Here is a 19,782-nt window from a genome sequence, read left to right as displayed (position 1 = left end):
GTGCAGTAGGATCAAAAACCCATTGCCATTGTTCTTGAGGTCTCAGTAGTCCTCATTGTCTGCTATGTTCAGCGAGACCGGTTTTAACCCAGGCTTTTTCAGACCCAGGCCAGCTGGCCTTGGTGAGTTCCCGATAGAACATCCCCATTGTCTCAGTGTGTGGGTGCACCCCTTGCGGTCCTGAGTGGAGTGTTGAAGTCTCCTACTATTAGTGTGTGGGGTTTGATGTGTGATTAAGTTTTAGTAATGTTTCTTTTACATATGTAGGTGCTCTTGTATTAGGGGAATAGATGTTCAGGATTGGGACTGCATCTTGATGAATTGTCCCTGTTATGAGTATAAAAGTGTCCTTTTATATCTCTTCTGATTGATTTTAGTTTGAAATCAATTTGGTTAGATATTGGTTAGAAACAAGCTAAACCTGCTTGTTTCTTAGGTCCATTTAATTGGAAAACCTTTTCCCAACCCTTTACTCTGAGGTATTTTCTGTCTTTGAGGTTGAGGTGTGTTTCTTGTATACAGCGAAAGTCTGGATTCTGTTTTCATATCCATTCTCTTAGCCCTTGTCTTTTTATAGGTGAATTGAGTCCATTGATCTTAAACAGTATTAATGACCAGTGGTTGTTAATTCTGGATATTTTTCAGTAGTTTCTTTTGTGTGTTTCCCTTTTTTGGGTTACACTGGTGGGGGGTTATCAGATGCTTGTGTTTTTGTGGGTGCAGTTAGCTTCCTTGGGTTGGGATTTTTCTTTTAGTACTTTCTGTAAGGCTGGCTTTGTGGATACATATTGTTTATATCGGGTTTTGTCATGGAATATCCTGTTTTCTCCATTGATGGTGATTTGCTGGGTATAATAGTCTGGGCTTGCATTCATGGTCTCTTAATGTCTGCAGAACATTTCTCCAGGACCTTCTGGCTTTCATGTTTTCCATTGAGAATTCAGGTGTAATTCTGATAGGTTTACCTTTATATATTACTTGACTTTTTTCCTTTGCAGCTCTTAATATTCTTTCTTTATTCTGTATGTTTTGTCTTTTGATTATTATATGGTGAGGGGATTTTTTTGATCCAGTCTATTTGGTGTTCTATATGCTTCTTTCACCTTCATAGGGACATCCTTTTTTTATTTTGGGAAAATTTTCTTCTGATTTTGTTGAATATATTTCCTGTGCCTTTGAACTGGTGTTCTTCTCCCTCTCCTACCCCTATTATTTTAGTTCTGGTCTTTTCATGCTGTCTCAGATTTCCTGAATGTTTGGTGTTAAGAGTTTGTTGGATGTAATGTTTTCTTTGACCAGTGAGTCTATTTCCTCTATAGTATCCTCAGCTCCCGAGATTCTCTCTTCTATCTCTTGTTTCTGTTGGTTATAGTTGCCTCTGTAGTTCCTTGTTGTTTACCCAGATTTTCCAAATCCAGAATTTCTTCTGTTTGTGTTTTCTTTATTACTTCTATTTCAGTCTTCAAGTCTTGAACTGTTTCCTTCAAATGTTCTTTTCTTGGGTTTCTTTGAGGGATTTATTAATTTCTTCCTATTTTTTGATTGTCTTCTCCTCCATTTCTTTTAGGGAGGTTTTCATTTCCTCATTAAAGGTTTCCATCATTTTTATAAAGTTACATTTAAAGTCATTTTATTCTGCTTCTTTTGGGTTAGGATGATCAAGTCTTCCTGTTGTTTGACCACTGAGTTCTGGTGTTATGTTGCTTTTTATTTTGTTGGAGGAATTCTTGCATCAGCACCTACCCATCTCTTCCTTTAAATGACTCCTGCAGTGTCTTTGTGTCTTGGTCCAATCTTTGCAGTGGCTATCTGAGTGTTTGAGAGTTTTTCTTAGTCTGCTCTGTACTGTCAATGTCTGACTCAGAAAGCCTCTGCCATCTCTTTACACCTGCTCTCTTGGTGCTCTTTCTTAATCCTCTCAGTGTTGTAACAAGCTCTTGGCCTCCTCAGTATTATAGCAAGCTCTGAGCTCTTAGGCAGGGTGTGGCTAGCAGCTGGGGTGGGGGTGCAATAAAAGGTTTTGATTTGGGGGAAGCCTAGCCACAGGAAACTCCCTGCTGGCTGGTTAAGAAAGCCAAGGGAGTTGGGGGAGGGCCCAGAGTTTTGTCCTACTAGGAAGGACCTAGAGAGTGGGGCATCGTGCTGTGTGGCTGTTCTCTCAGCTCTTAAGTGTTCTCAGTATTGCAGCCTGTAGAATACTATTTTAAGGTGTGTTGTTTTGTTTTATGCTGTGAAACATTTGTTTAGTGATGTAAAGATTGTTGCTTTTGCTTATACTATAATTGTTTAACTCTGTGATGCTGTGATTCTTTGCTTGCCTAAAACACGTGATGGTCTAATAAAGAATTGAATGTTTAATAGAGAGGCAGAAGAAAGACTAGGTGGGGCTGGAAGACAGAGAACATAAATGGAGGAAGAATTCTGAAGAGGAGGAGAGAGAACCAGGAGAGGAGGAGGCTAGGGGACAGCTACCAGCCACCCAGCCACCCACCCAGCCTTGGAGAAAGAGTGAAAGTAAAATGTATGGAAGTAAGAAGAAAAAAAAAAAGCCCAGAGACAACTTGCAGATGGGATAACTTAAGATATGAAAGCCAGCTAGAAACAAGCCAATCTAGACTGGGCATTTATAAGTAATAATAAAGCTCTATGTGTTTATTTGGGGGCTTATTTTGGCGACCCACCAAAAGAATAAAGAGTTAAAACAAACAAACAAACAAAAAATCCCCAACATTTTCGCACTTCAGTATGGGGCTTGAGTCAAGAAGAACCAAGAACAGGACCTCTAAGCACCTCTTTTTAGACTTCACTACTTAAAAGCCAATTCAGCTCTCACCTTGTCACACAGTTCCTCTCCTTCTTCACAGTAACCCTTGGGAAATAGGAAAAATTATCCAGACACACACTCACAACCTTGAAATCATCAGGGTAAATCTGCCTTTGTCCTTTAGCCTCTAAGACACTATATGCCCTTATTCTGGCTGTGCTCATACCTCTCCAACCTCATGCCAGTCTGCCTCGTTTGTCCTCCTTAATCTTCTTAGGTTTCTTCCAACCTTCTGAATGCACTAACTCCCATCATACTTGTCAGTTTTTCAACAGGCAGTTGTGCCTGGAACTCTCTGTCCTGAGGTCGCCCTGAAGGTGCTTCCTACTGCTCACTTGGGTGTGAGTTGAAATTTCAGCTCCGTAATCGGAGCTCCCCTCACTGACTCATAGAAAAGAAATTCTTCCCTCCAGTCTTGGTTATACTGCATTGTTATGATTACTTTGTAGCTAGACTATTTTGTTTATTTTGTTTTATCTCACTTGTTCATAGTCCCCTGAGAGAGACCGAGCCTGTCTGTTTTTCACTCTACACCATAGCCTCTCAACCCATATTTGTTTAAATAATGGGTAAAGTTAATGTTCATATCCTGATGCATATCTAAACATAGGATGCAGCTATTAGATGAGCAGTAGTCAGGGGAATAGTGTGTGTTTTGTGGAAAGCCAGAGGGGGGTCAGCAGCTCTGAGTGTATGTTTTCTTTAAGAGCGAGTAGGTAAATGGTAACCTAAGGTCATAGGACACAAGTTATTTTAATGTTGATTTGTTCTCAACCTACTTTGCACCTTCTGTTTGGCAATAATTAGAGCACATGAACTAAAGTGAAGGAAACCTTCACAGTGTTGAATCACCTAAAGCAAAGACAAGGGTGTCTAATTAGTCTTTCTTGTGACAATCTTCTCTGGAATAATATTCTTCCCCTTGAAAAGTCTGTGTTGCTTATGTCACCAGCTCTACTGATAATTAGCAGTGTTCTCCATACACCTACACATATTCCCTCCAAAATATCCTATGTAACATCACCATGAGAAAAACAGGTTCAATATAGACAGGCTAGCATTTGAGTAGCTATCATGTGATCTTGAAGAATGTTTCCTATTATAAAAGAGAAAAAAACTCTCTCAGCTACAGGACATTATTTTATGTAACATGCCTGGTATACTGTTTAACAAAACACCTCATGGATACTTCATCAGTACATGACTTGATTAAAATTCAGAATTAGCATGCACCCACAGCTTCTTTTTTTGAACCTCAAAGATGTTTTCTTGTGCTATTTCCACCCTAGTCACAAGCTTATTAGCTTAGGAATGAGGTGACAAGGCCTTTGTCTTCGTGACTTGTAATTATAATTAATAGTAAGTTAAAGAAAAGCAGAAAGCTTATATTCAAAGTTTAAAGTCAAGTGACTATGTGGCACTTGGAACAGGTGCTGGGAAGACATTTAGTGGAAACTTCTTAATTAGAACTTTTGAAAACATCTTGGAGAGAAGAAGTCAATATGTAGTTGTAGATAGACATTAATTCATAGCAGATTCTGAGGACAGAACTCCTGCTATCTTCATCTGGGAGCCCAGAGCCTGGCAAGGGTCATTTCCTCTTACTACCTGAGTGGTTTGGAAATCTGACCTCAGCTGTAGACAAGGAGTCTCTCCATAACTTCCTGACTCCACTGTGAAAGAAACCTCAGAAATCTCCTCATGGTCACTGTGAAACTGTTATTTACAGTAGATTTACTTTTACAAAGAATTTACTACCTGTGAATAGCTGACCATAACCAGTTGGTGCTTCTAGTGTGTATGTACTCTTGCACATGCATGTGTGCATATGTGTGTTCACACAAACACACAGATATTCACTCACATATACAGAAACTAATTATTTTCTTCATAAAACTTCTATGAACACAATCTTTTATGCTTATTGTTTGCTTGATTTGGTTTTTGTAAACAGAAGTTTCTATACCACCCAGTCTCAGAGTCATTCAGTCACAAAGAAAACACAGAGGTTTATATTAATTATAAACTGTTTGGCCTATTATCTCAGGCTTATTACTATCATCTAGCTCTTACAACTTAAATTAACCCATAATTCTTGTCTATGTTTAGCCATGTGGTTTGCTACCTTTTCTCAGTGAGGCATTCTTTTTTTCTGTATCTTGCTTCCTCTATGACTGACAGGTGACTGTGTCTCTGCCTTAACCTCTTCCCAGAATTCTCTTAGTCTTGTCACCCTACCTATATTTCCTGCCTGACTGAGGGTCAATCAGGGTTTTATTAGACTAATATGATTGACAAATCTCTATCTTATACAAGGGCATTATCCTACATCATTTCCCCTTTTTTCTTTTCAAAGAAAAGCCCTGAATCTAATCTCCTTTAATTTTTTCATGACCATTATCCATAGCTAGTTGTAACTAATATGTTAAACAAAGACAAACATCCATAATCCATTTTTTGTGGGAATATGGGCATAGTTTTCTAGGTTATTTCCTGCTGATTGGGGGTGTTGAGAATCTTAAGGGAATCAAAAGAAAATTAAGGTTTATGGTCATGTCCTGACTGTAGTATTCTGAGACTGGGTCATCTCAGACAGCAGTTGTGAGGCTGTTCTGGATATAGAACTCAGAGGAAACTGCAAGAGAGTTGCTCTGAAACGTTGGATAACCTGAACCACCTGTTTCCATTGGAAATTTTTCAGCTGGTCTCCTCAATCAGACCTTATTTTTCTTAACCTAGAATGAATCCACAGCTTCTCATTTCCTGTGGAAACAAAAGCAAAATCTCCTCTACAAAGTAACATATATTTTTACTTAAATTTTAAAGTCAAAGTATTTTCAAAATATATATGTTGGATTAATTCAGCAGTATTTATAATCAAATACCTTTTAGCATCTGTTGCTTCTTCCTCAGCAATCTAACAATTTAAAGACAACACGATAACATACAGTATCCAGATTCTCTGTGTATTTCCATCTTTATGTGGCTTTTTTTTAAAAAAATTAAACTCTATTTCTTTTATTTTTACCTTTTACTTTTTTTTAGAGATAGGGTCTTTCTGTGCATCATTCATTGTCCTGGAACTCATTCTATAGACCAAGCTGGCATCAAACTCACAAAGATTTGCCTGTTCCTGCCTCCCAAATGCTAGGATTAAAGGCTTGTATCAACTTACCCAACTACTTTTTTTCTCTTTTAAAGGACTTTCTCTATCTTTATTCTTTTCTTTCCCAAGGCTAAAAATATTTTTAAACACAATGTAAACTGTTTAGAGTTTTTTTTTCTGGTTTGAAGCTGTTTTACTGTGTATCTCTACCATAGGAATCTTTAATCTGCTAACTGATATGGCTAGGATTAAAGCGGTGGGTTTGGTGGCTGGTTTTACCCCATTTCTTAGCTTTTTGAGAATCTAGCTTCATGGCAGAGATTTTGGTTGGAGTCACATTTATTGACACAACTCTTTGGTGTTTTTGGGTCCATGCCACCACCAAGGAGCATGCAGGTGACTGCTCATAATCACCATTTAAATATTTGGTGACAGGGCCTCATAAAAGAGCTGCCATGCAGTTTTTACTGCTAACATTGCATCAGGAAGCTTTTCTTAGAGAAGCAGGGCCTCTTATTGCCACCAGCAAATGGAGCCTACTAAGGACAGTTATCAAGAAGCTGTGCTTGACTCTGTTTTGTCTGACTTTTTGTTTAAGCTTTCTCAGGTTATAGTGGAAATTCTTCCCCCACATTAGGCACTATTTGTATGGAAGTTTCTTTCCTACCCTATCCCGCAGCTGTTCAGTCTCCCCCAAATACAGAGACCTATATTAATTATAAACAGGTTGGCCTATTAAATCAAACTTATTATTATTATCTTGCTCTTATAACTTAAATTAGTCCATAATTCTTATGTATGTTTAGCCACGTGGTTTGGTATCTTTTTCAGTAAGGCATTCTCATCTTGCTTCCTCTGTATCTGATTGGTGACTGTGTCTATGCCTTGCCTCTTTCCAGAATTCTCTTAGTCTGGTCACCCCACCTCTACTTCTGGCCTGACCACTGACTAAACAGTGTTTTATTAAGCTAATATGAGTGATAAATATTTAAGTGTACAAGAGCATTATTCCACAGCAGGTTTTTATGTAGCCTTGGCTGACCTAGAAATCACTATATTGCTAGTCTCAAACCCAAAGCCATCTATCTGCCTTCATCTGCCTCCCCAGGGGTGATTAAAGGCGTACACCACCACACCAGCACTCACTCTTATTTTTAACATACTTTTCCAAAATGACCGACTAAAGCTAGTGAAGCTGCTTCTCCTTCAAAATGAGAGAGGTTTCCTCATGACACCTGTTGCATATAATAGTGTTCCTTGTGTCCTTACCTGCCTAGGACTGCTCCAATCCTTTGTATGTATGAATTTATGAAGCTTCCACAAGTCTATTGTATCAGTATTCTGATAGTTCTATTCTTTACATAAGAGGACAAGGCTTAGGCTAATGAAATGCATTTGAAGATAGGCAGCTAATGAGACTGGAGTAGAAATGTAAACTCACTTCTTATTACTAAGCCCACACTATTAAACATTAGTGTATTCCATGTTATGAAAATTCTACAGAAAAAGTCATCAGCAAACTCCAGGCACCAAATGTGACCAATCCTTCCTTTTATAAATAAAGTTTTATTCCTTCACACCCTTGCTTATCTGTTTAGTCTTTGTCAATTTACCATAACAACACTGAACAGTTGTATCAGAAATCCAGTACTCATAGATTAAAGTGCTTCCAATATGTTCATTTAGAAGGGAAATGAACAGGCCTCTGCTTCAGACCACAAGCAGTTCTTTTCCAGTCAGCTTTATTTGATCCATCATTTTATCAATCTGAACATAACCAGTGTCCAGTTTTCAAGAAAAACATCAATAATTCTAGCCTTTTATATAGTGTTAGAGATATTTAAAAAATGTATACCTCTTCCTTAGAAACTTCTAAAGACATCTTTGTAAATCCTCTAAAATAACTGAGATAGCATTCTCTGCCCTTGTTATCTAAAAATAATTGAAGTCCTGAGTTTAATTTACTGAGGAATATAGACTCTGGAGACAGTCATCTCAAGTTCATAGCATATCCTGGCTCTGCCACCTCCTGACTTCACGACCTTGGGTATAATCTAAGATGTTGATATGCTCTAGTAACTCCTGCAAAAATTATGACTGTGCTTAACCCATTTTATAGGAGTATTGTAATGATTAAATAATTGATTTTTATAAAGTATTGGTTATCACTCCTTCAACTTCTTCAAAAGACTTATTTAGAAATAAACAGAATTATAAAAGCTGAAACCTGAATATGTTTGGGGAAATGTTCAGTGAATTAATCACCTTAAGAACTGATGTATATCAAATACTCTTCTACTTGTTTATGTAGAGATATCTATGGAAAAAGTTGAATGCAACATCAATTTCCTTTTGACAAATTAATGTACAGTTCAAAACTTATAATATTAGACTAACAAAAGGAGTAAAATAAGACCAGTGTAATATATAGTCCATACTGCCAAAAGTCTCTGTGAATGATTTAGGACAGTTAATCCTCACCTGGCTTCTCTAGTACCTACAGAATGGAGCATTTTAGCTGCCAAGTGCAGGTCTTCCAGTTCAAGACTAGTATATAATATGATATTGTTCATTTTCCAGATGAGTCTTTAACTCGGATTTAACCATGACTAAATGACTTAAGCATGTACAAGGATTGATAACATATAAAAGCTCTTTCAAAGTAGTTGTTAGTATTTGTAATGTACTTACAAACAAAAATTATGAAAATGTGTATGTGTTAGCAGTAACTAAAATCATCTGCCTTAAAACCAGATTATCCTGGACTCAAAAACAGCTTCCAACCATTTCCAACTGTGAGACTAAGCAGCATACACCCTAACTGTTGAAATGGGATCAAAAGAGTAACACAAAACACCCTAGCATCAGTTACTCAATTATACATCCAACATGTATTTATTAAACAGATATTATGTGCCACACACTGCCAAGATTGAACATATAATGAACAAACCAAGCAGAAGCCCCTCTTTTGTGAGTTTTCCTTAGAGTTGTAAGAATTAATCATTTTGTACAAAGTGTGGGAGTTTAAGGGAGTTTGATATCATTTTACCATTGATAATGATGATGATGATGATAATAATAATGTTAATAAGAGAGTTGGGAATGGCACTTTACTTTTGTTTGGTGAAGTATTCCTGGTTTTTTAACTCAAAATTATTGAACCTGAATTTTCATCTCTTGATTCTGGATAAATTCATTCAATAAATAATTAGAACATGTCCTTATTGATTGCTTGCTTCCAATTTTGCTTAAATATTTCTATTATTTTAAAGATCTTTTTCATGGATGAACTAAAATCTTATATTTTTTGTAGAATAGAATGTCAGTGCTTGACTGAAGTTTTTGTATATTTAGCAAAAAAAGATTGAACATATGCATATTTCATGTACACTTCCATGTACACATGGAGTACATACATATATATCATGTATGCATACATTTCAAAAATATATGCAAACAGTCGCTTATGCATGATTTTACATTCTATGGCATTATTTATACAAGGTAAATTGTGATCCAAAATTTTAAACAGAAAATTTCAGAAACAATTAATAGGATGTATAAATTGCAAGTGATTAAATATGCAATACAGCAGAATCTTGTGCTAGACTGATTCTTCTTGGCTGGAATGGGAAGTATCTCTCTTGCCAACAAATACACTATGTGTGAACTGCTTTCCTAGTAATCACTTTGTGATAGGATTCACCAGTCATGATATAAAAGCACTTGTAATTAAATACTTCAAAAAACTTTTTAATGACTCCTAGTGCAAATAGATAGATAGATAGATAGATAGATAGATAGATAGATAGATAGATAGATGGATGGATGGATGGACAAATGAATGGACAGATGACGGACAGAGAGATAGACAGACAGACAGACAGACAGACAGAGAAGTAGTTTTTGAAATCCAGGGCAAGAGAACATCTGTTCATAAAATTGTGGAGAAAACTATATTTGTACTAGTTTAACTGCCCAATGTCAGGCTTCAGTACTCTGGTCATAGCGCATAGAAAATGCTGAGTGGAGATAGCAAAGACAGTCATTGGTGAGTAGAAGACACGAGCAGAAAATGTGTTATATATTTCTGTTATCACTAGTTACCCAATAACAGCCACCATAAGTGGCTGTTACCACTTATGTCACCCAATTTCTAAATTTAACTTTGTCACAAACTATATGTATATAGGAAAATGAAAACAGTGCCAAAAATAGAGAGTTTGGTACTTTAAGTGGTTTTTCATGTTCAGTGGGGAGAGTGACATGGACTGTGTTCACTAAATATAGGTAGGCTACTATGCATGTGTAAGCATTGTGCACATGCACAGACACACACATGCATGCACATATGCACACAGACATGGAACAGTAGAACTTGCTGCCATGTGACACAGGAGGCATCAGTGTGGAAGTACTATGGAGAGCCAGAGAGGACATTTCCTAATGAATTTGCTTTCATTGAGTTTCTGCTTTTATCCTGCCCTCTGCCTTCCACAAATAGCTCCCCTCACTAAAGTCATTTTGGAAACTTATCTCCCAAAGTTTGTAAAGACATCAATGATTTTAGTTATCTTCACTTAAAGAGGGTCATTCATCATTTAGTCAAGTGTGCCTGTGTCTGCCAGGAAAGCTGTGAGCTGACATACATCATACTCAGTAATTCCAAGGATTTGCTGTGCCTTCTAGTGTGTATTTGAATACAGAATTCATTTCCATCTGACATTTTTACCTCTCATCATATTTTTCTTCTAATTAAGTTCCATAAATGCATCCTTTAGCTGTTTGAGCTGTAATAAATTTCTTTCATGAATTGGCCTTCTGAAAGTCAAAACCAACATTGTGCTGAACTGAAGTATGAATAATTTTCCTTCCACTGTCTTTATTTTGAGGAGTAAACTACTAAAAAAGGTAAATGAAACAGTTTTGCACAACCTGGAGTCTTGATCATGATGAATTCATGTTGCCTAACTCTGACGCCAGTCTATTTCAATTCATAATCTGGAAGTTTAAGAGTATTGGTGTAAGGAATAGATAATAAGGATACAATGCTTGTCACAAAAGACCTGCAGTAATAGATCAGACACACAGTTTCTCCAGAAATTGATTCCCTAAAGCCCCTATTCCAGAACAAAATAACAAGGCCATTCATAGACTAGAGAAACATTCTGTTTTTGCAGTATTATTTCTAAATCATATTTTGTTTTGTACTGTATAGGTAAGTAGGCATCTTATATGTTTAAACTGTAATATCCAAGCACAAATTTATATTTTTTGCTAATGTTGAAGTTGATATTTTAATAGGTACTTAGCACACGACTCATCTGTATACATTGAATCATAAGGCACAGATAAGACTCTGTAAATAAGATTAAGGTATTTCCATAGACAAAATTAACTTGGCAGGCTCAATTTTACATTAATTTAGCTCCTATATTTACTAGTCATAGTGCTGGGGTCCAGTTCAGATAATAGTGTTTGATGTGTTAATCATTAATTTATATTCCTCTTTTTCATTTCTCCCTAGGCCTTCATAAAGTGGGAATTACCTTATACTTCTTGAATTCATTGCTATAATTTGTGTACTATGATTTGCCTGAAACTAGTTTAAGTATTATGTTAGCAAAGTTGATCTGTTCTTGAAAATTCTGGGTAAAGACTTGATGAGCCTGCCTTGCTCAAATGGAGTAATCACTGATGTTCAATGATTTCACGATGGGAAACTGCTTGCCTTCATCTATCCATAATGCCCTTTCTTCCTCCTGTGCAGCATCGTCATGCACCCCTGCAAGGACATTCTGGTCTGCTGCAGTGAGGATCACCTCTGGAAGATGGTGGGCCTCCCAAAGGGCAATGTACTTCTTACAGGATCTGGCCACACTGACTGGCTGTCAGCCTGCTGCTTTCATCCCAGGTCAGTGCACACAATCCCTCTACAGCCCGACACATTTCAGGAAAGTGACTTTTCTGCTGCCATACTGGATACCTTTGAAAGAACAGCTGTTTGTGTTCTCTGAAATTTTACACCCTCCTTACAATGCAGAACGATGTAGATAAATGTGCCTTTGCCATTTATTATATTAACTGTAGATCGGTTGCCTTTGATATCGACACGTGCAAAGCTCACTTTACATGCTGACACAGTTAGCAAGGGTAACAAGCTTTCCAGAACAAGCATTATTAATGCTGCTTTTGTGCACAGCTCTGACGGGCACATGGGAGTCTAGTCAATAATGCATGTCGGTGTGTGTTGTGTCTCTGTTAATCTGCAGGTTTTCCTTTCAGAATTAAGTTATCTACCTAAGAGGATCAGAAGACATGATCAATTTCCATTAAAATCCAATGGCATTCGAGATAGTACAGAGAACCAACATATCTGAATACGATTCAGAATTCACTGGCTCTCTATCCAGAAGACACGGGAAATGATGGGAAGAGTACTCTTAAGCACACAGGTTGCACAAAAGTCTACCTCTGCCTCCTTATTATCAACTTCTGCCTACACGGCTGACCACTTTCTGCTATTCATTCTTATTTTTAACAGTTTTGAATGCTTGTCTTTCTGCTTCTTTCTACTCCAGTCTAAACACTTTTGGTTCTTGGGTTCATTTCTAAACTATTCCATTCGGGAGTTCTTTTCTTAGCAAGATTCCTTATTGAATCATTTTCATGTTCCTTTTACCAAGTTCCTTTTGCATTAATCGTTTTTTGAAACTAGATTGAGAAAATAAATAAGCTCATTCAGGATTCTGAAAAGGCAATGACAAGCCTAAAGCAGGTTTTTTCCTTCCTTTTTGCAATTTTTGAAAACTTCCTAACGTTAATTTATCTTTACTACTGTATACTTGAACTTAATTTATGAACATGTCATACATCTCTCATCTGATCAACAGAGCCAGGCCAGCCTTTCACCCCTGAGAAGCACAGAGCCCATCTTGTAAGTAGGGACAGCACAATTAGAAGTGTGGCTTATCTCTTCAGTAATTCCTAGGCATACAAATCAGATTTTGATAATGCCCTGTTACCATGACAGCCTGTGACTCGGATGTTTTCTCATTAGTACTCAACCAGCAATGGTCATTTTAATAGATCTTCCTGTTTCCCCAGTCAATTGCTAAAATTAAAACGAGGTTAGATACATCATTATTAAGTTTTAATAGAAATTTGCATTCATTACTTTCTTATGGTAGGAGGGCTGTGAATGTTACTGTGGTGTTTTCTATAGTACAGGAGATGCAAGCAACGAAGGAAACCCATTGTTAAGCAAGTGACTTAAATGGCAAATGTGCTTCTGGTATACTTAAAGGCAGATGATTATTAAAAACAGTCACCAAAACTTAAAATTTCTTGGGGGAGAGATAAATAATTACAGAGTTTGTAGTTTAGACCTCAAACGTTTTATAATACTTAATATTTGTAGCTTGTCACTGGAGACTGTATGTAGAAAGCTGTAGATAAATTTAAATTTATGAGATTTGATTTTTCCCTTTGCCTGCTTAAGCTACTTTAAGAAAACTATTGTTGAAGATGCTATTTTCTTGTCTTCATCTATATTTTAAAACGACTAGTTGAGAATAAGAAAGGTTTTGGTGGGTCATACAGTGGGACAAAAGTAACTGAAAGTTGTTATATATGTGTGTGAAAAGATCAATGAAAATCTTAAAATGGAGAAATGTCAAACTTAAAAAAATTTTAACCGTATTTTATTTTAACTTGATCCATGGAATCAATCATAGATAAAGAATGTGACCATAGTCTCCCTCAATGTAAACTATGATTTTTTTCCATAGACAAAACGTAGGTGAAGATACAATGTATTATCCTTGGCTCACCTCCTGTTCTTCTCATATAAAAACGAACTTGTAAATTTTCTTGTCAATTTGTATTGCTCTTTTTTGGTGACTTCTGCAACTTTCAGCTAAATATGATCTTGGCCAACTTCAGAGATACTTTAAAAGTATTTTATATACAGGATGAATCATTTTTTTCTAAAACATGTTCACCACTAAAGTCTTTGGAACTGGAAAAAGACAATATTTTTATTGAATCTTCAAAAGTTTCATACAAAGTATTTTGGTGATATCCCATGTCATTCTTCCCCTTAAGATCTCCTAGATCCACGTCTACCTCCACAACCCTTCCCAATTTCAACTTCCTGTTGTCTTTTTAAAAATTATCCCATAGAGTCTAGTTTTTTTCCTGCTCATATAACCCTAAGTGTGGGACTGTCCACTGGAGTGGGATTACTCCACCAGGGGCCACAACATTGAAGAAAACACTCTCTTCCACAGCCCCCATCAACAGTCAGTATCTCCTCAGTTGGGATGGAGTCACATGATCCCCCCACTTCTGTGCTAGAATGTTGGCTGGTTTGATTTCAGGTCTTGCACCCACAACCATAGATGCTGTTGGTCCATAACTGTAGCTGCTTTTGCACATCCAGAAGACACCACTTCACTCTGGTCCTCCCTGACTGCTGGCTCTTATAATCATTTTATTCTGTTTTCCTTGATGGTGCCTGAGCACCATCATGGAATGAGGATGGGGAGTGTGATAAAATTGCTCCATTGTGATTAAACAATCTACCAACACTTATTCTCTGCACTTTGTCAGTTGTGGACTGCACTAGGAAAGTTACCTAATGAGGTCTGAGAGATATACTCATTTACGGTATAAGGATAATAGTTTAAAGAGCACTTGGATGTGGTGTCCATAGAGCACAATAATAGCAACAAATTTATCCATTGGACCCCTGAGTTTCCAACTATTGTTCTTGGTCAGATTTACAGTACCAAGAATACATGTCTTCTTGTGGAGTGGATGTTAAACCTAATCAGGAAATAGTTGGTTACCCCATAACATTTGTGCCACTATTGTATAGGTGGACAAATCTTATCATGCTGATCATTATTATAGTTTACAACATTCTCAGCTGGGTAGTACTGCTGAAGATTTTCCCCTCCAACAAACTTCATAGTTACCAACAAGGAGGAAGCTTCCTGGTCAGTACCCACTAAAGAACTATGTCCTATTACCAAAGTGTGCTGTATCTTCAGAAACGGGTTTCATAGTCAAGTTCTTGCAGACATCTAACAGCTGTAACAAAACTTACTTTTCTTCAGGTATGCTGACTTAATTAAAAATAAATCCTGAAGCTGGGCTGGAAAAGATGGGTCAGCAGTTAAGAATGCTTACTTCCAGAGGTTCCAAATTTGGTTCCCACTACCCATGCCAGTTTGCTCTTATATAAGCACCTGTAACTCCTACTTCAGGGGATCCTATGGCATCTTCTGACCTCCACAGGTGCCTACATACATGGTACACAAAGAGACAGGCACAAACATACAAGTAAGAAGTAATATTAAAAAACCTAGAGGCCAATCCTGCTTGATATGATAGTAGTACACCTGACTAGTTGGTCTTCCTTTGCTGTTCTTATTTTGACAGTAAACATCTGAATTATAGAAACAATGTAATGGTTATCACAATGTTAGCACCAAACAAAGGAGATAGATTGGTAATAAAATAAATCCAATGTCTCTTGAAATCTCAGATAATATAGTAAAAAATATAGCAAATAGAAGGCCTTAAAAAGAAGACTCAACATTGGCAAAATTCAGTCATCAAACTCTAGCTTCAAGTCTTTGTTGTAAAAAGATCTGTGTTTTAAAAGTGTGGTAAATGCAGTCAAGTCAACTTTAAAGACCTTTACCTCATATTAGTACATAGTAGATCAAACACACTTGAAAGGATTATATACAACTAAATACTTAGGCCTATCAAAAGACATATGTCTGCACAAATCTCTCAGCCTTTTGTTAGAATGACAACAGAAGTGGATTCTGGAACAGTCAGAAATAATGACCCGATGATCTGAATCCAAAGAATAAATGAAGGTAGGAATTAGGTTGAAGTGTGCAAGGTAAAGTCAGATGGATGAATTCATAGACATTACCTAAAGTTAAAGTAGAAGCTGCCATCTGCTTGCCCCAGCGTTCACTTAATAAATAAGTATCGAGACTTCCTTATAGCTCCAGTTACTATTCATTCATCTGTAGATGTTGGCAACATTTCTTTCTTAACAGTTATTTCTTAAGTAATTGTGCTTCTGGCACTTCGTAACATAAGCATAACTGAAAGAAACAAATAAGTGAACAAAACTTTAGCTATGATTTCTTCTTGTGTGTGTGCAGGTGTGTGCAGGTTCATGTGCTCATTTGCAGGCATACAGAGAACGGAGGAAGATATATGGTGTCTTCCTGGATTACTTTCTGCTCTCTGCCTTGTTGAGACTGAGCTCCAAATTCCACAGGGTTCTGGCTGGAGTGGCCGGAGTGGCTGGACCCTAGGACGCAGCTGTCTCATTCCCCTCTGCCCTCCGTAACTCCAGGCAATGCAGGTACCCATGGCAGTGCCCCAGCTTTAATCCGGGGCCTAGAGAATTTGCACTCAGGTTCTTATTCTTGCATATACCCCACCCCCACTAGCCTCGTATCTATAAATATTACACAATTATGAGTGTTTTATACCAATTGAAGGCACGCTAAATTTTTCCTAAATCTTTACCAAGTCAAGATAGTATAGCTCACACAGCCTATCATCTCCATGTATTTCTACATTTAATTGGTTCTATGTGAATGTACCTTCTGTAAATTCTTTGGTGGGATTTGTTTCTGAAGAGATGGGGAAAACAAAACAAAACATGGGTAACTCATTAGAGAATATCCCACTGTTACCATAGAATTACCACTAGATGGCGATCGTGCATTGATAAGGGAAAAAACCCTTTGCATTTACTCGGAAGACTGATGAATTGGCCCTGGAAAGTAATTCATCAGTTGCTGAAGATGATGAATGAGGGAAAAGATGAGGGGAACGTGCACTGAGCTGTCCGTGCTCTACTGAAGGAGCAAAATGGATGATTCTAGAAGGTGGGAATGTAACCTCACTCCAGTGGGAGACAGGCTGTGTTTCCAAAACCACTCAGAGCCAACGTTTCGGGTGCCCGTGTTAGAATCCTAGACACAGCAGCTGCTCACCTTACTGGTTCTCTTGCCTATGGCATGTTAGTTGTGATGGTGTCGCAGTTTTAAGTTGATTTTTGAAGTCAAATGCTCTATCAAATATACGAATGCTCTCGCCTGGCAATTGTATACTCAATCAGGAAGGGTTATCTGCTTTAACTTATTATTTCTATTTATTTATTTATTTATTTATTTATTTATTTATTTATTGATTTGGCGGGGTTTCTCTGTAGCGGTGGAACCTGTTCTGAAATTAGCTCTTGTAGACCAGGCTGACTTCAAACTCATGGAGTTCACCTGCCTCTGCCTCCCGAGTACTGGGATTAAAGTCATGTGCCACCACTACCCGGCTTTAAGTTATTTATTGATTGAACTCTTGAGAATTTACGTCATCTGTAGCCACTGATCTGGTACTTCAATGCAAATCTAAGAAGGGTCCATTGAAATGCCTGTGTTACTTACCAAGTTCCTCAAGGAAAATGTTGTGAAGCCTTAGTTAGTAAGATTATGCTTCTTCAATTTCTCCCTAAATTAAACAGGAGACTAATTATAAACTTAAAAATGAACACAATTGCTGTAAAAATATGTATGCTATGCAACTGTTCTTATGTTTTATACACACATATATAATTTTAAAAATTATGACAAATTCATGATTTAAAAAATTCTACACACAGAGAGGATTCTACATAACATTTTCAGATTTATGCTATATTTTAGAATCATTTGAACACCTGCAAAATTACTTTTGGCTCTGTTCTTTTATATTTTAGAAATTTAAAGGTGTTCAGGGCCTGTATGCCTCTATCCACAGGACTGCCCTCCCCTGCCCTGTTGTCGTCCTGTTTAGAGTAGCCCTGGGCCATGAAATGCAGAACTGCATCCATCTGCAAGTGTGTATTAACAGTCCAGTGATGTTCTCAGTCGGCCGTGACCTTTAGCAGGGCACTGTTGGCTCACAGCAGTGTAGTTCTGAATGTAGACCTCGTGTCCAGTGCTGGGTTTGCTTTTTCTGCTGCCTGACCAGTGCTCATCATGAGAAACGGCACGCTTACTCTCTACAAATAAAACACACACACACACACACACACACACACACACAACTCTCTATACATAAAAGCAGTGGAATTAGTGGCTTAGACAATTTCACAATGCCGTGTTTTATCCAGTGTCCACTGCCTGAGGGAGAAACAGAATCGACAGCATCCCATTAAGCATAACATCTGCCCTTATGAACTGATTTATGGACTGAGAATAAATGGGCTCTGTAATACGTCACAGTCATTCGTCCCTATGCACATTGCCTGCTCCTGTATTTACATAGTGCCTGAGCCCATAAGCTGAAGCCTGCTTGAGACGTGAATTAGTTCCTTTACAAAAGAAACAAGGGTAACAACTTTTTTTGACACAAGCATGAAACCAAGAGTTCAAATCTTCAGTCCTGTGGAGCTATGGATGTGTCACCGACCTGAAGCTGTGGAGTCCCACGCTGTCTTCAGCGGCAGAATGGACGCCACCACAATCTTTTCAGATTTCGACATGCACTTAACAAATAATGTTGTTCTTTATTTTCTGAGAAGTGCATGCTATACTCTGTCCTCAGATTTGTCACCTTTATGTGAAGTTACTTAGCACTGAGGGCAAGAATGTTCTTTAAACAGTTATGTTGCCAAGTCCTAAAAGTAATGAATGAGAGTAAAGCTTTCAGAAAAGTATTTCCCATAGTCCTACTACCTGTGGTGAAATATATCCCCATAAAATCCACACTGTAAAAATGAATCCGTGCATGTTTTCGGACACTAGTTCCTCTTAAGTTACCTAATCATTGACACATTACATTTTAGTCATTCACACTAGATGCATGTATTAGTGACTTGCTTATTATTCAACCAGTCAGTGGTGTGGGAAGAAATTCAATTTGAGAGTGAGCCTTTTGGATCTCTCTGTTCTGGACAAGAGGACTAAATGCTGATCGCGTTATAGCTTAAAGAATATCTGGTCTGTGTCGTGAACTGCAGGAGCAAAGCAGGGAAGGCTGTCTGCGTTTACACAAGTCCCCCTCCTCCATGCACAGGACTCTTGACTCCACGGTCCTGTGTCACGAACTCCAGGATTTACACAAGTCCCCCTCCTCCACGCACAGGACTCCGGATTCCACCTCTTGATTGTACTTGAGTCAAGGTCACGAGATGAGTTAAGATCACTGAAGTTTAAATGGAGGGGCATTTCCAGCTGTGGCAATTGAAGCAGTAAGTGTGCTTCTCCATTCTCCTGCCCTTGCTCTCAGCACTGCGTGACACGGTGGCCTAGATTTGTGGCGGAGTAGGGAACCTCCTTTTGCACTAGACTGTGATATGATCAAGACAAATAAGAATCTTTGCAATACTTTTCAGGTGGAATGCCTTGTCTATTGTAATCACTACTGTTAATTAGCTTTTTAAGCAAAATATTCTGTGTAGCAGAGATAAAGCCATGAGGATTTTTTTCCAGTAATTTGTTCACATATGTAGCCTTAAAGTCAGACTTACTTTGGTGTAAAGATGACAAGTACCTGGTCTGATATTTCACTTCATCTTGGGAGCACTGACTAGCATTTGACAGTCAGGAGAAGCTAGAATAGGATTACCCGACCATTACATAGAGAAATCTCTGCACAGACCTTGTCACAGTCCCAGGCTCAGGGGAAACATTATTACGCAGCATTATTGCTTTTTGTCTTAAGCAAAATTTTAATGTAGGCCCCTTTTTCTCTGAAAATATACTGTCACCAGCTCTCTCTCTCTCTCTCTCTCTCCCTCCCCCCCCCCCCCCTCCCCCCCCCCCCC

General features: G+C 37.9%; 1 protein-coding gene across 1 annotated transcript in view; it reads left to right on the top strand.

Moving 5' to 3' along the window:
* Window positions 1-19,782, top strand: part of Spag16 (sperm associated antigen 16) — an 896,526-nt gene that overhangs the window by 388,036 nt on the left and 488,708 nt on the right. The window contains exon 11 of the mRNA XM_050154322.1: window positions 11,704-11,847. Within this exon, the coding sequence (XP_050010279.1) occupies window positions 11,704-11,847 (144 nt within the window). The remainder of the gene's footprint in view (window positions 1-11,703; window positions 11,848-19,782) is intronic.

The sequence above is a fragment of the Alexandromys fortis genome, unplaced genomic scaffold, assembly GCF_014885135.2.
Source record: "Alexandromys fortis isolate MF-2015 unplaced genomic scaffold, M_Fortis_MF-2015_v1.1 scaffold_40, whole genome shotgun sequence".
NCBI classification, from domain to species: domain Eukaryota; kingdom Metazoa; phylum Chordata; class Mammalia; order Rodentia; family Cricetidae; genus Alexandromys; species Alexandromys fortis.
This window is presented reverse-complemented; position numbering and strand designations above follow the sequence as displayed.